This window comes from Plecotus auritus (genome assembly GCF_963455305.1).
Source record: "Plecotus auritus genome assembly, chromosome: 2".
NCBI lineage: Eukaryota > Metazoa > Chordata > Mammalia > Chiroptera > Vespertilionidae > Plecotus > Plecotus auritus.
In genome coordinates, this window is record NC_137771.1 from 13,158,816 (window position 1) to 13,174,952 (window position 16,137).

The 16,137-nt window shown below is 58.6% G+C and overlaps 1 protein-coding gene across 22 annotated transcripts in view; it reads right to left on the minus strand.

The window, feature by feature from the left end:
- Nucleotides 1–16,137, minus strand: part of RAP1GAP (RAP1 GTPase activating protein) — a 68,094-nt gene that overhangs the window by 9,299 nt on the left and 42,658 nt on the right. For 14 of the 22 annotated variants that reach the window (XR_013959958.1, XR_013959959.1, XR_013959960.1 and 11 more), the window contains 14 exons: nt 13,079–13,114; nt 12,021–12,068; nt 10,765–10,803; nt 10,211–10,396; nt 7,056–7,159; nt 6,733–6,811; nt 6,251–6,304; nt 5,055–5,138; nt 4,750–4,850; nt 4,499–4,628; nt 3,349–3,504; nt 2,884–2,955; nt 2,157–2,243; nt 1,615–1,752 (listed from right to left, as the gene is read on the minus strand). Coding sequence is in view for 10 of the 22 variants with exons in the window: in XM_080656885.1 (XP_080513011.1) it covers nt 1,615–1,752; nt 2,157–2,243; nt 2,884–2,955; nt 3,349–3,504; nt 4,499–4,628; nt 4,750–4,850; nt 5,055–5,138; nt 6,251–6,304; nt 6,733–6,811; nt 7,056–7,159; nt 10,211–10,396; nt 10,765–10,803; nt 12,021–12,068; nt 13,079–13,114 (1,314 nt within the window). In the remaining 12 variants the exon portion in view is untranslated. Of the gene's footprint in view, nt 1–1,614; nt 1,753–2,156; nt 2,244–2,883; nt 2,956–3,348; nt 3,505–4,498; nt 4,629–4,749; nt 4,851–5,054; nt 5,139–6,250; nt 6,305–6,732; nt 6,812–7,055; nt 7,160–10,210; nt 10,397–10,764; nt 10,804–12,020; nt 12,069–13,078; nt 13,115–15,301; nt 15,494–16,137 lie in introns of those variants that run through there. The other 8 variants (XR_013959963.1, XR_013959964.1, XM_080656879.1 and 5 more) reach the window with 5 other exon arrangements.

The window sequence follows — 16,137 nt, forward strand, 5'->3', positions numbered from 1 at the left end:
CACTTTACACAGGCTGAAACCAAAGCAGAAGCAAGTCTGGAGCCCGTGTCAAACCCAAATCCTTAACTGTGGGCTCGGACCAGTCCAGGTCCACCAGCTAGCACCCACACAATGTGGGGTCCCTGGAGCCCTCTCTCAAAGAAGACACCCACACCCATGCCCACCCCACCCTGCCCTGTCTCCAGTGGGCAGAGGCAGGCTTTCTCCTTAGGCCTCTTTCTCAAAGACAGTCTGTTCCCTTTAGTCCAGGGCAGGCCTGGGCAGCTGGCTAAGCCCCTGAAGCGAGCCCAGGGCTCCAGCTTTGTGGCCTGCCTGGGATGAGGTGGGGCCCGGCCGGCCTGGCTGGCCACTTGGAGGATGGGCATCTTCCTCCTGTGGGAGGAGGAGACAATGGCAAGGAAGCCACCACCTGGGGACCTGCAGCCTGGGGTGGGGGGGTCCGGGCACTATCCGAGGAGAAAAGAAACTCCCTCTGCCTCTCACTTTGGACAACAGTTGCTGAGGTAGATGGACAGAGTTTTGCATTTTGCTCATTAACTTTATTGTACTGATCTAACTGCTTTACAAATGTCAACAATTGTATAAGTTGTCATTACCCTACCAGACAAAGAAACGGAGGCTCAGGGAGTGATCAAGCTAGTGACAGAGCTGGGGTTTGAACCCAGGGAGTCTGCTCTGAACACGAAACTAAACCAGAGACAGCCAGCGTGGGTCACACAAGCTGAAGGTCACACAGGCCAGGTCCCTCTCCGATGGCCACTTGGCTCACGCCCCTCCAGGACCTCTGTTTCTTTACTTCCATCAGGACAGAGGCCTCCTCCTCGCTTCTCCACCTGCTAACCTGGTAGCCACCACACTGGCATCAGAGACACCCTATTGCCACCCAGACACGCCAGCCTTCAGCCTAACCCTCAGGGAGCCTCGGCCACCATGCCTAGGCCCCGCCTCCAACAATTAACTCCTCCCTGGGCAGCCCCCACTTTACAGTCCCAACTGCAAATTCCACCCCCGGCACAGAACTCACTAATCTAAGCCCACCCTCAAGCCCAAGTCCACCGCGAACCACTCACCCACCCCAACTGCACCCCCTCCGTGAGCCCGCCTCTAACCACACCCCCACAGGTGTCCATACCCCCCCACACTCCCACCCAACTCCACCCCCACGGTGAGCCCGCCTCTAACCACACCCCCACAGGTGTCCATACCCCCCCACACACTCCCACCCAGCTCCACCCCCACGGTGAGCCCGCCTCTAACCACACCCCCACATGTGTCCATACCCCCCCACCACACTCCCACCCAACTCCACCCCCACGGTGAGCCCGCCTCTAGCCACACCCCCATACGTGTCCAGAACCACGCCCCCACCCATCTCCGCCCCCACCTAACCACACCCCCACAGGTGTCCATACTCCCCCCCCAGGACCCCTCCCCCACCCAACTCCGCCCCCTCGGTGAGCCCGCCTCTAGCCACACCCCCACACGTGTCCATACCCCCCAGAACCACGCCCCCACCCAACTCCACCCCACGCCTCTAGCCACCTGTCCATACCCACGAACCACGCCCCACCCAGGTCCCTGGCCCTCGGAGCCCAGGCAGACCCGGCCCTTCACCTTGAAAGACTCGAAGAAGCCGCCGCCCCCGCCGCCGTTCTCCAGCTTGTCGTCGTCGCCGCCCAGGCCCATCATGGACTGGCTGTGCACGTGCAGCTCCTCGTAGAGCGTCTCCAGGAGGGCCACGCGCGTCCGCTCCTGGGGGCCGGGCCCGCGTCAGGAGGGACCCAGTGATCAGCCCTTGGTCCCACCACTGGAGTCCCGGCCACCTTCTCTGAGAGAGTGGGGAGTGGGCCTGCGCCCCCGCAAGCCTACGCTCCGCTTCCCTCAGGCCCCAAGATCTGGCCGCCTGTCCCCACCCCCACGAGTCCTCTGCGTCGGCCTGCCCCCTCCGAGCCCCGCCCGGCATTCCTCACGCATCCCCAGAAATGCCCTGCATCCTCTCCCCCGACCCAGCACCCAGCCGTAACAGCCCTAAGTCCTGCTCCCCCTGGCAGCCCTCCCTAAGGCCGAGATCTGAACAGGCTTTGCCCTGGGGTGGGGGGGCAGGTCTGAAATTCCAAGCTGCGGGGAGGGACTCGGCCCCAACAGCCCATCCTCACCTCCAGTTTGGCAAACTTCTCTGCCTTGTAGCAGGCATATTCCGCATTGATCAGTTTTGTCAGCAAAAATTCCTGGAACTCGGGCCCCTGGGAGCCCCCAGTGTGGAGAAAAGAAAGGGAGAGGGGGGGTCAGGGGGACAGAAACAGGAGCTGAGCCCTGTGTCCCGGGCTGGAGTCCCCCGAGCCCCAAATGCTGGAGCCCAGAAGTCACCCTCTTCACTCCAGGGCCCCTCCTTGGCTCAGCTCCCCAGCCCAGGCCCCTGTGAGGGCCCCTTCTGCCCTTCATGGCTGCCCACCCCTCAGGAGAGCAAACCCACAGAAGTAAGGGGCTGGGTCGGGGTCTCCAACTGCCTCAGCCTGTGGGGGACTGAAGCCAAGGCTCCAAGTGTGGCTCCTGGGAGGAGAGAGACCTGTGCCCCCTCCCCAGACATTTTAGACAAAACAAGACTAATTGTCAAAAAGATAACAGAAATGAGGAAGGGCCACAGAGTCTGCTATGAAACGTAAAAAATGTAAAACAATGACATAGTTTGTTCTGTGACTTTGTAAATAAAGGTCAGTTTTTATCAAGAGAATCAGAAAAGCCAGGCCCCAGGTGCACAGTTAGGGGAGCCCAGCTGCCCTAGCACACAGTGGGGCTTCGGGACCTAGTATGGCAGAATGGGGGTCCCCCTCTCCGCCCCCACCAATTTGGTCCTGCCCATGACAGGGCTGGGCAGCCTCTCACCTTCCTGAACACAGCAGGGTCCGGGAGCGGGGGCCCAAAGAAGGGCACGTCATCTCTGGCCGTGACAGAGACCTGGAAGGGAGGGACCAGTCCCTGTGGGGCCCCACACCCGCCAGAAACCCTTAATTCACCTCCCTATCCCGTCCCATGCTGGGCACAGGGCCTGCTCCTGGGTGGGGGATGTTCAGTGGCTGCTGATAGAGTGATTGAACCCCAGGATCTCAGGTCCTCCATGCCGGGCCCTGAATTTTGAGTGGTGGGAAGGGGTCTCAGGAGTCATCGGGGATGATGAAGGGGGAAGAGGCTCACCGGCCTCTTTGAGAGGGGAACTTTGGGGAGCAGCGAGGGCAGGATGGGAACCCTCCATCACTGGAGCAAGAGGGGGACTTAGAGCCCTCAGGACAGTCCCCCTATTTACAGTTGGGAAAACTGAGGCCTCATCCTGGAGGCTCTGAGATCACCCACCTTATAGAGGGGGCCATCGGGCCCCCCGCCCTCGGCCTGCACCACCACGTAGGCGTGCAGGAAGTTGGACGCAATCATGTCAGGCACAAAGGGCGTGTTCTCATCCTGGAAGACCACAGCAACGATGTCATTCCCGATGTGCCGCTTTCGCTGCAACTGAGCATAGGGCCACGGCCTTCACAACCTGGCCAGGGGGGCCACTGGGCGAGAGGGGGGCGCAGGGGTGTGGGAGACCTCTGGGGTAGGCAGGGGACACATCTAAGGATTTGCTTCTCCCTCCAAAAATGTGGTGAGGAACTTGTCTTGAAATTATTTTTGTTTTCTTAGAATCCTGTGACAGATGAGGAAACTGAGGCCAAGAGAGACATGACTTGCAAGGCCCTACAGAGTTAGGGGACTCGAACCCAGGGCTCCTGGTCCCTAGGCCCTACCTCTCAGCCTTTCTTCTAAATACCCCAAACAGGGCCCCTCTTGAACAAACAAGTCCCACCCAGTATAAATTCATGTGGCTAAAATGAACAGAAAATCTTTTTAAAAGAAAAGAAAATGACAGTAAAAGTAAGAAATAAATATTTTCACTTTTTTCTCACATTACTGTTTTCTCCCCCCGGGGTGGGGGTGGAGTGGGGTAAGGTAGACAGTCCTGCAGGCAGCTTAGGGCAAAGTGACCAATTTCTAAGTTCAGCTCCCAGAACACGCCCTACCCTTCCTCAGCTCGGGACCTTCACAGAAGCTGTTCCCTCCACCTGGAACACCCCCCTCACTTCTCCCAGCTGCTTCACAACCTAAAAGGCACTTTATCTTGAAAGCTTTTCCTCACTCTCACCTCTGCCAAGTCTAAGAACCCCCACGGGACCCCACAATGCCCTTCACTCCCAGTAAAAATACTCATATTTGTTGAGCTTTTGCTGTACCAGACACGCTTCTGGCCACTATATGTGTACCCTTCATTTACGCTCACCTATGAGGTAGGTGCCACTATTATCCTATTTCACAGATGTGGAAACTGAGCCCATAAGTAGGGGGGACTGGATCACTTCCATCTTCTACATCCCAGGGCCCACTGAGCGGGATGTGGTGGACACTGAACAGACAGGTAGTGGGGGACAGGAGGACAGGGGGGAAGCAGGTGGGTGGGTGCCCAGGCTACCTGCTGGGCGTCCCCTTCTGTGTAGGGCAGCTTGGTGGACACGTGAAACATGATCTCCTTGTTGCGGAAGTTGCAGTACACAGACTCGGTCCCCGTCTGCCCGTGGGTCACGTCCAGGCCTCCGCGGAACCTGCCCCAGGCCCCCCAGGCCACGGCTCAGTCTCCAGCCCCAGCCAGGCCTCCTTGGGGCCAGGACAGGGGCTCCCTCCCTGCCCAAGAGTATAGCCTGTTTATCCCCCGCTAATGCTCACCCCTTAAAGTCCTGCAGTTTGACTTTCTGGCCAAGAAATTCGAGGAACTCCACGAAGGCAGGGCTTTCCTCGTTGGTACTGAAGAGCTCCTCCTCGGAGGTCTGGGGACACAGAGGGCAGAGGTCATGGAGCTGCAGCGCCTGGGCCGCCCCTCCCCGCCACCCCAGAGAAGGCTGGAAGGAGGACCTCTGGCAGCCCCGGGGAAACTGAGTCCCTGGGGAGGTGCTCCCCCCGGCAAAGGTCTGAGGTCCCAGGTACAGGGCCAGGTGGGTGGGGGAGCTGGGAGGGGGACGACGTGAGCACACCTGCCCAAGCTTCTGATAAATGACTCCAAACTTGAAATTGTTGCTGATAACGTGTTCATCAAAGGTGACGATGAGCCGGGAAGCCTGGGGGGAGAGGACAACGGGTGAACAGACTGCTTTTCCAAGTTGTCACTTACTGCTCTTACTATGTGCCAAGCACTGTGGCTGGCATGCCACGAGCATCATCTCATTTAATCCTCAGAACAAATTCATGAGGAAGACATTCCTGCCGCTCCCATTTTGCACATGAAGAAACCAAGGTTCAGAGCTTGTCTAAGGCCCACAGCTTGCAAGGCAGAGCTGGGACTTGAACTCCGGTCTGTTGGACTCCAAAGCTCAAGCTCACTGCTCCTGAGTTTTGCCTATAACCCCCATTGCTCCTGAGTTTTGCATATAATCCCCACCCCTACTCGATGCCACAACACCCAGCTCCCTCCTTGGCTCCTCTGTAAACCCACCTCATCGGTCTACAACAGGCCAAGGCCCACCAACTTGCTGTGGGCCCTCGAGCTCGTTCATTCCCTCCTCACTTTGGGCCTCAGTTTCCTCTTCTGTACCTGAGATGGAACCTAATTTCTGAGGCCCCTTCCTTCAGGGACATTTCCTGGACCACGTAACCCCTCAGGCACCGCATCTTGCTCTGGAATTCAGTCAGAGCTACAGGGTTCACATGTCTTCCAAGGGCCACCTCCTTCAGGAAGGCCCCTGGCTCGCTGAAGATCGAAGTCCGACCCTTTCCCCACATTGTTACAGCGCCTGGAAGTGCCGCTGCTGTCTGTGGGCAGCACTGATGAAGGTGCCTGTGTTATTCTCTCTCACCAGGTTCCCTCTGGGGTCGGAAGGCAAGGCCAGTGAAGTCCCCTGGCTTGGGAACACCAGTTGCCCTTGGGAGGGTCCCCAAATTACACGGAGAGTTTCCAGAGGTAAGGCATACCCCTCCCTCCCTTCCCCCACCCCAGGCTGTCAACACTAGGTTTAAATGCAGACCTTTATTATCTGCTGTGCAGCTCTGGGTAAGACACAGAACCTCTCTGGGCTCCAGTTCCTCTTCTATAAACTGTGGACTTTGCAGGGTTATTGTGAGGATTAAATGAGAAACTTCAGAAAAATACCCTGCACACTGCAGGTGCCCATAAATGCTCAGTGCCCTGGTTACCCACCCACCTTCAGTGAGCAGCGCCCAGGGCCCGCCATACCTTGGGGTAGAGCACAGGATAGAATCGATCCACATTCACATCTTCGCACACCAGCTGCAGGAGGAGATATGGGGGTGCCTGGAGATGGAGCCGGGAGGAGGGGGGGCCCTCTGGGCCTCCCAGGCCAAGGGGGGAGGGACGGGGGAGGCACGGTGCAGAAAGGAAAGAAAACAACCAAGGTAGAAGCAATACTGCGGGCTCACTGCTGCTCAGAATGGGGTGTGGAGAACTGGGGTCCCCTGTTTCTGAAAGTGCTCTAAAACAGTGCCAAAACACACGGGCAGGGGACAGGGCCCAGCACATGGCCATCATGGGACATGTGAGAGGCAGAACCTCAGAGATGGGGCCGCAGCACACAGGGCTAGGACTTGGTGCTGAAGATGAGAGCATGCTAAGGCTTAGCTACAGCCCTCACACTGTGTGCCCGCCCCCCCCCAGGGGTGTGCAAAGGGGGCCCCCGCATGAAGGAGCAGAGGCCTCACCTTTGCCATCTGGACCACGTTGGGGAACTCGGTGAGGCAGGAGATGGGGATGACATCGTGGTATGTCCGACACTTGGTCCTGGGAGGAGAAAGCCCATGGGGAAAGGCTAGGCAGCGGGAAGGGAGATGGGAGCGCCTCCACACCAGAGTAAGACCCCAGGGAGGGCCAGGCCTGGCTCAGGCACGAACATGCTGTGCAACCTCAGGCAAATCCTTGGCCCTCTCTGGGCCTCCACTGGAAGAGTGGGTAAAATGAGATGAATTCTCAGATTATAAGACCTCAGCCCGCCCTGCTGTCACAGGGCCCCTCACCCCACCCTCACCTGAGCAGCAGCCGCAGGTGCTCCTGGTCCCCGATGACATCATATTTGAGTGAGAAGACAAGGTGGCCCAGGGCAGTGTCCAGTGAGTAGTAATTGAAATGCTCCTGTGGGGGCGGTAGAGGCCAGGGGCGTGGGTGAGGCTGAGCAGGGGGTTTCTGGGGACCAAACGAGAAAGCCAGCTCGCTCCTAGATGGGGTCCTTCACCAAGCAGCGGGTGTCCCGGCCAACAGCACCAGGCAGACCTGCATGCAAATCTCACTTGGCCCCTTGCCGGCTAGGGAGCCTGAGGAGGTCACCTCACCTTCTGTGCCTCAGTTTCCTAGTCTATGAACCAGAAGGGAGGCCTCCTACCTGTGGGATGGCGGCAGGGACTGAAAGAAATAAAGTGCCTGGCACAGAGTAGGTGTTCAATGAACTTTTACAGAAACCCCAGCCCTCTAGTTCTCACCCGTTTCAGGACCACATTTGGTATCTCCATATCTGTGTCCCAGCCCTGCCTTTCTTAGCGCTGAGCACATAGTAGGGGCTCAATTAAAATACGCTGACTGATTGCTCAACCTGTGACCCCTGGAGCCAGGGCCCGTGGGAAACAGGAAGTGAAACATCTCATGAACACATTGGGCGGCTGACGGGGCAGGTTCCCACCCTCCTGCCTCACCGGAAGAAGCTGCAGGTGGGAAGGAATGGGAGAAATATCCTAGAGGCCACAAGGGGAAGCTGCTGCAGGGACGGTTCCCCCAGAGAGGAGCCCAGGGCTGGTACCTCCAGGGGGGAAGTCCCAAAGCCCAGGGCCAGGAGTGCTGGGAGATTACACCCCACCTGGTCTGGGCTCCCCCTGCCAGCCCCGACTCTGGGAGTGTGCAGGCTCCCCAGCCACACCCACCCCAGGAGTCATCCTGGAAGTAAGGCCTGTTTAAACATGAACACCTATGCTCAGAGGGCAGGCAGAGAAGGAGGCAGGGGCCGGGGATGTGCTCAGGGACAGTCCGAGTACACCTGGGGCACAGTCCCCCTCAGCCCTGCCTGGGCACAGAGTGATGGAAAACCCCAAGTGCTTGGCACCATCTGCAGAAAGGGAGTGGCAGGCACTTGGCAAGGAGGGCTGCACCAAGTCCTCAGGGTGGGGAGTTTCCCCAGACCCCAAGCCTCAGCCCAAGGCGCTCAAGGGGTGCAGTGGGAAAGTGGGCTCAGGGTCCCAGAAAGTCAGTCTCCAAAGTCATCCTAACCTCTGCGCTCTGCCAGAACAGGCCCCAGTGCTTCCCCAGTCACCTCACCTGGAGGCAAGAGGTAGCCCTGGCTCTCTACCAGCCCCCGGGGTCCCCTCCGCCCTGTGTTGCTAACCCGACTCTGGTCATCGTGCCCAACTTGTACCTCCTCAGATCCTTCTGTGCTCAAGGCACTTGCTCTGTCACTTGTCGTTCCTTGGCAAACTTTTCTGAGTGCCAACTATGTGCTAGGCCGACCCAGTCCCCCAGATCCCACCAGCTGCCAGACCCAGCTAAGATCCTCCGGACAGTGGTGCCAGGATGCAGGTCTCTCAGCTGGAGGTAGGATCCCACGCCCTGTACTGGCTTTGTCCCAGGCAATGGCTCCTGAACCAGGGCCAGGCCAGTGCCTTGGGCTCAGACTGAGGTCACACAGCTCCTAACTCCCCAAGGAATCACCCCTCCTCCCAACACACACGTGTGTGCACACGCACACACACGTCTAGCAACAGGACCCTTCCCAAAGCATGTCCTTTTAAAAATATGACATAGAACTATAAATTTAAGGTTTATAACAGGTTACTCGGACACATTCATGTACTGTAATATGATTGTCACTGTAGCAGTATTCATCACATTACATAATGATAGTACAATATTGTTGTCTATTCCCATAGCATGTCTTGATGCAAGGTCAGCCAGAGCTAAGTCAATTCTTAGCCCAGTAATTGTGTGACCTTGACCAAGTCACCTTCCCTCTCTGAGCCCCAGTTTCCTCTTCTAAACGACTAGGCCAGTGGTCGGCAAACCGCAAGCCGTGGTTTGCCGCTCTGTTGACGAATGAGTTTGCCGACCACTGGGCTAGACTAAATGTTACCGTGTAGTTGGAAGCTGTGAGGATTAGGCAATTGTGGCATATTGTGTGCAAAGAGGTAAAGGGTAGTATATGACAGTGGTCGGCAAACTCATTAGTCAACAGAGTGGCAAACCGCGGCTCACAAGCCGCATGTGGCTCGCGAGCCGCGGTTTGCCGATCACTGGACTAGGCAATCCTGATCTCACAGAGTAATTAAGATGTAATAACAACAGCTAACATTTGTCAAGTACTTACTCTGTGTCAGGTATGGTTTTCTATGCTTTAGTGTACTTTTCTTACCTCATTTTTATAGATACGGCAACAGGCTCCGGAAGGTTAAATAACTTGCCTGAGGTCACACCATTAATAAACGGAAGGGCCCACATTCCCACCCAGGCCTCGAGATCCTGGAGCCACGCTACCACCTGTCGCCTCAGAGACAACCGACGTAGAGACAGCACCTGGGCACATACAGGAGCCCAGCGTGGGACCTCCTTCCAACTCCCACAAACTTGCCCAGTGACTCTGGCCTGGAACACTGCTGGGTGACCCTCTGACAAGTTGGGACCAGGCAGGGTCCCCGCTCTGGGGCTGGTGATGGGGTGAGGGTTGCATCAATCCGGGTCACGCCATGACATGACTGCGTCTTCCCACCCCCACCTCAAGCTGCCTGAGGGCAGGGCCTGGGTATGTTTTGTCTTCTGCTCCAACCTGGTGCCCGAACAGGGCCAGGCACCCTCTGCGCCAGACGCCTTTCTAAACCCTCCAAGCACCCTGTCGTGAAAGCCTTGCAGCGACCTTCTGAGGTGGGTACCGCCATCACCTCCATTTTCACAGCTGAGGAAACAGGCGCGGGGAGGTAAGCCACTGGCCTGAAGTCCCACGCAGTAAGTGGCAGAGCCAGGACGCAGGCCCTGGTCGCATCTCTGCTATTGACCATTCCGCCGTAAGACTGCTTTTTGCGGCAAATGTTTGTTGAATGAATGAGTGAACCCACTATGCATGCTCCCTGAGGCTCCGGGACTGTCACCCAGCCCCAGCCCAAGGGTTCTCTCCCTCCCAGGCCCACACCCCAATACCAGCGGGCCACCCACCTTGCCGAGAAAGTGCTTCCGGTAGATGCGGGCTGTGGGGTTGCACTCCAGCTTCACCTTGGTCGTGGGCGACTGCAGCGGCTCTGTCTCTGGGATGCTGGTGATTTCGTGGTTGGTGCCTTCGATCCAGTAGCCCCCAAACTGGGGCAGCAGGATGAGGGGGAAAGGCCCCTCTCGCCCCAGGACCTGAAGGGGGACTCAGCTGAAAGCCACCCAACACTCCATGCCACCAGGGACCCCAGGACAACTCCCCAACTCAGACCTAGGGACAACCCAGAGACTACATGGGTCCCAGACCACATGGAGCCCCAAGTCCCATTCTCAGAGAGTAAGGGTGGGGACAGGTAGAGCTCGGAGCAGGACCTTGGCAGAGAGGCTGGAATGTTTGGCTCAGAGGCCTTGGGTTCAGATGCGCTCTGAAGTCTTCGGCCTATAAACCGAGTCTCTAACTGTGGTTAGACTCCTGAGAGGGAGGAGAAGGGGCATCCTGACTCCCTGTGTGAGTGCCTTCCAGCTGGGGGTGAGGATGGGCTCAGGGGGCTCCAGCGGGTTACCTCGTGGACACTTGGGTAGGGAATGTAGTCCTCCTCCGTCTGCAAAACACAAGCAGGGCCGAGGCCCAGCGGGGATGGGTCTGTGCCCTTCACTCCCAGCCTCCCCAGAATGCTCCTGTTTGGCCAGCAGCAGGCTGGGAGCATCTCCCCATCACACAGGTGGGGCAGGGCTCGCTTTGGGGTGACCCCGCGAGGCCGGGCTGAAGCAGGCTTAGCTCCCTGAGTGCTGGCGGCCTCTTCTGGGCCTGATCCTGCTTGGGGAGGAGGAGGCTCGCTGCCCCCGGGAAGGAACCCCCAGACCAGTGGTTCTCAGTGCATCACAAGTCTGGGGGCTCATTAAACACAGGTGGCTACGAGCCACCCCAGAGTTTCTGATGCCCTAGGTCTGGGGGGCCCAAGAATTCACATTCTCACAGCTCCCAGGTGGTGTTGATGGGGCTGGTCTGAGGACCACGCTTTGAAAACCCTGGCCCTGGACAAAGGTCAGGCTTATGCCCATGCACCCCCTTTAATCCTCACCCCTGCAGCCCTGAGCCCACTCCCCCAGGCCCAGCTGCCAGTCTTCTTGGATGGTTGGGGTCCCAAATTACCAACCAGAGAACCATATGCCTACCTGGAGAGGCTATATGCAGTCCCCCCTGCCCCCCAAGAAAAATTTGAGACTAAACAAGAGCCTCCTTGCATCCCCTTCAGTTCCCGGCTTCCTGTCTGGCTCCTCATGGGAGGATGGGGGGCGGGGGCAAGCAGGCTACCCCTCCTCATGTCCCCTCCCCTCAGCCTTTCAGGTAAGACCTACAGGGAGCAGGAGTTTGAGTCTTTCTACAACTGCTTATCATAACTGGCCTCCAGGAAAACCGTTTACGCAGGCCATCTTGTGAGGGATGGGGCTTCGACTCTGGGCAGGGAAGCCAGGAGAGGCAGGGTGAGTTTGCAGTGCCGAAGACTGGTGGGGTGGAGCTGGAATGAAGGCCCCAGGCCTATAGCCAGGGAGGGGTGCTCCACACATCTCAGAACTCCCAGAGGGCCGGATGGAGTTGGGTACCCCAGCACCCAGCCCATAGGAGGACTACTTCATGAAAGGGGATGGGTTCTCCTGGGCTGGCTGCTTGGGTGGGCAGCTGTGGTAAGACTTCCCAGGCCCACTCCCACCCGAGGGAGGGAGTCTGCATGCTCTTCCCAGCCCAGGTCCCCAAGCCCTTCGGAGAGGCTGCTGAAGAAGCCCAAGGATGGGTCGGGTAGTCATGGTTCAGACCTACTTTGAGGGGTGGTGGGAAGGAGCATCGTTGTTCATCCATCCTGCTTCCCTGCAAAGAGAGAGCAGCACCTCCTGTTACACCCCTCCCACCCTTCACACCCCTCCCCTGCTTGCTGCAGGGCCACCTCCCCTGGCCTCACAGCCCTTCCTGTGTAGAAGGGGAAAGCCCACCGATGTGGGGTACTCCCGGGCAGGGTGCTGCTTCACTCAGGCCTCTCTGCAGGCCTGGCGGGCCTGCTGGTAAGTAACCTGGGCTGTGGGAGGCGGCAGCAGCAGGGAGGGGCTGGGGGCTCTGTGCGGGAATGCCTGCCGCTGGGAGTGGGGGCAGGGGTGGTGTGCGCGTGCCTGTGTGAGTGTGGGGAGCTGGGAGGGAGGCTATTGCATCTACACAGATACGTGTTGAGAGAGAGAGGGAGAGACCTGGAGAGGGGGAGGAAGAGAGGGGAAGAGAAAGAAAAAGAGAGGGGAGGAGGGGAGAGATGGACACAGAAAGACTAAATAAGAGAGGCAGAGAAACAGGAAGGGGCAGGAGAGAGGGTTTAGGGGGTGAAATGACATTAGGGAAATCTCCTCCGGTTTTTTCAGCTTACCCCAGCCCCTGACCACCTCCCAGCACATACCCTTGCATTAAACAGACAAGGGCTGGGAAGCCCAGGGCTGGGCAGTGGAGGGTGGGCAGGGGTCAGGCAGAGGGGGCGGGGCTGCCTAGCTCATCGACACCTCCCCCTCCCTGCAGCACAGCTCTGGCTGCCCTGAGCCCTGGCATCTGCTCCTCCTCCCATTTTACAGGAGGGTCCTGCAGAGTCTGTAATATCTCTTGGGGGGTTGAAGTGGAGACCCCAGCTCTGTGAGAGGAGGGAGATGGAAGGTAGGGAGGCACACATGTGGAACCTGGGCCCCCAGGGTCAGATAGGGAGTTGGGCCCTACCAGTACAACACACTGCCCCCATCACCTCCCTGCACGGCCTGTCTTCAGAGAGGTGTAGCCAGGGCCTGCCACCCCCAGCCCAGCCCAGCCCATGTGCGGCTCCCAGGAAGGGGCAATGGATCCAGCCTCACCTGCATCTTTTCAATCATCTCAAACAGATCTGTATTCTGCAACAGATTTGGAGAGAGAGCAGGTCAGGCCTCAGGGTGGTCCAGCTGATCCTGCTGAGCCCCCAAGGTGTCTGCACCTATCCGTCTTGGTCCCCCTAACTCTGACCAACCACCCTGGACCTGTCAACCCAGAACCCGAGCCCCCACAGGGCAGCACACCCCACTCAGTCCCCTTCCCCAAAGGAGGAGGCTGGCGCCTCAGACAGAGGGGTGTGACCCTTGGGGAAAGACACAGCTTCCCCATGTCACTACTAGGTTGGCTACTAGGTTGGCAGTGCCAGGATAGGCCCATGCACCCGAGAAGAGCCCCAGGTCCCAGCTCCAGAGAGGAGCTTAGCTGGGACCCTCAGGAGGGTCTGGGGTTCCACCCTCATCCTCAAGCAATGTAGGTCAGGGGCTGTTGGGGGAGAGGACACTGGGGTGTCCCATTGGCCCAACATGTGTGTGTGCGAGTTCACATGCACCCCTCACGGACAGCCTCTCCTGTGGCTAGCCAGGGCACATGCAGGGTTAATCGGGCATCTGCCAGCTGCCTTGGCAGCTTCAGCCTCTCCAGCGCCAACTCCCTGTGAGCCTTCTTGGAAGGCGGCACCATAAAGGCTGGTGGGGCAGGGGGCTGGGCCTGGGAAGCCCCCGGAGTCTCCAGGAGGGCACCCCTCCCCCAACCTCTCCCAGCTCCTGCTGCCCAGTGGGGGCACCACCTGAGCTCACACACATGTGCTATGGGGCTGTGCACCAGGAAACACATACTCTTTCTCTCTCTCTTGCTCAAACACACACGCACAGGCCTACACACCAATATTGAAACAGTCTCACTGTATCAAAGAAAGCAAACACAAGCCCACGGGGTCCCTGCACACCCACTCTTAGACTCAAAGCTATACACTAACCCGCAAATATCCGTGTTGGTGTCCTAAGTTACACAACAGCACACCCACTCATACACAGGTCCATGTACAAGAATCACACACACACACGCAAACCCACCCCTGTGCAGATCTGCACGCCAGCAATTGCACACAAAGCTACACAAACACCAGGTGTGCGTGTGGAGACACAAGAACAGGCACTCACGATACAGGCAGGCACGTTCATGGAAACTTCGCTACGGAGCCCCACTCCCACGCACTTTCCCCATTGGAATCACACACCCTGCGGATCAAGCATGAAAGACTTGATCCCACAACATTAAATGAGTTGAGAAAAAGGAAAAGCACACAGCAACTGCGGAGTGGTTAATCACCAAGGGTGAGGGTCACGGGTATGATCCTCACACCCAGTTGAGTACACACCACTCCTCCCCCCCTCAACACACACACACACACACACACACACAGCTCTGTTAAAAATCATGAGACACAAACACCCCATGTGTACACTCTGAGGCTTGACCACAGGGACAAAACCCACCCCATGAAATGCACCACAGGAGACACTGACCCATGGTCACCTATGGCCACACCCAATGCTTCTGAGCTTGGACGATACAATTCCACAGGCAGTTAGAGCAGAAACCAGACACACACCTGCAGTGCAGGTAGACAAACATGCCAGTCAACCCAGCACCCTGTACAACAGCAGCATCGGCATCTATGCCCACACAACTTCAGCCCAGCAGTGATGGGGTGCACTGATGTCCCCCAGAGCAATCCCCTCAGGGTGACCTAACAGGGCCAGGAACAATGCAGCCTGAGTCACATCAACACTGACACATGGCATTGTCACCAGAGTGTTCACACAGCAACAAGTGACACCCACAGTTACAGCCTCACGGGAGCAACAGATGCCCTGACACATCGAGGACTGTGAGCCAAGCGGCCCAGCGCGTCACGCAAAGTTACACTGAAAGGGAGCAGAGGATGGACGAAATGGTCCCTGAGCTAGAGCGCGCGCTCACACACACACACACACACACACACACACACACACAGCCACAGTGCCACCACTAGCGCTCTGTTTCGTGGGCAGTGGCAGCGAGAGCCCAAGGCCCGACCCGCGGGCAGGGGTGTGCCCTGTGGCCGCCGTGGCACGGTGTCAGTCCAGGAGCTAGCTAACACACCCTCCATGACGGTGCCTCGCACACGCGCCCTGGCTGGGGCAGAGCCTGCCGGCTCCAAGGAAGTCGGGCTGACCCGGCGGCTCCCGCAGAGCCCCTCGGCCAGGCCACCTCGTCCCGATCCTCACCTGCCAGCCGGCCCCAGCGGGCAACGAGCCCCTCCGCGGACGGCTGGGGGGCGCCGGGGACCGCAGCTGTGCCATCCCGAGACCGGCCCGACCTCAGCCCCCGCCCCGGTGGCGCTTCAGTTGGCCCAGCGGCTCCGGCCCGCGCGCGCCCCGGCCCGGGCTCCGCAGCGCCAAGCTCCGCGCTCCGGCTCCCGGCGGCGCGCTGCCTGCGCTGGGCTCGCCGGGCGGCCGGGCCCGGAGGGGGCGGGGCGCCAGGTACGGGCAGCGCGGGGCGGGGGCGGGGCTGCGGAGATCCGGGGCGGGGACACAGAAATCCCGCCCCCCCGCCCTCCCCTCACCCCCAAGCGGCCAGACCCGCGGCCCCCGGACACTGCGCCTGCGCGCACTTGCCGAAGTGTTTGAAGATTTCAGCGCACGGGGTCTCTGGCACCCCCAGGCTCTCCCCAGCGCGCCCCCACCCCGCCTTCTCTGTCTTCCCAGACTTTTGGTACCCTGCCTCAGGGCCTCCGGGACGGGGCTCTTGGGACCGGCTGTGAAGCCAGGCAGGATAATAAGGGGGTTACCTTGGAGATTTTTCTTGATTTTCTACTAAGGGGGTTACCTTGGAGATTTTTCTACTGAATGCTGGACCCTTAACAAATCTCATTCTCTCCCCACCACCCAGAAGATGCGGGTGTCATTCCCATTTTACAGAAAAGAAAACTGATTCTAAGAGGTGAAATATCATGCTCAAGATCACAAAGCTAGCGCCTGGCTGGTGTGGCCCAGTGGTTGAGCATTGATCTGTGAACCAGGAGGTCACAGTTTGATTCCTATGAGGGCACATGCCTGGGTTG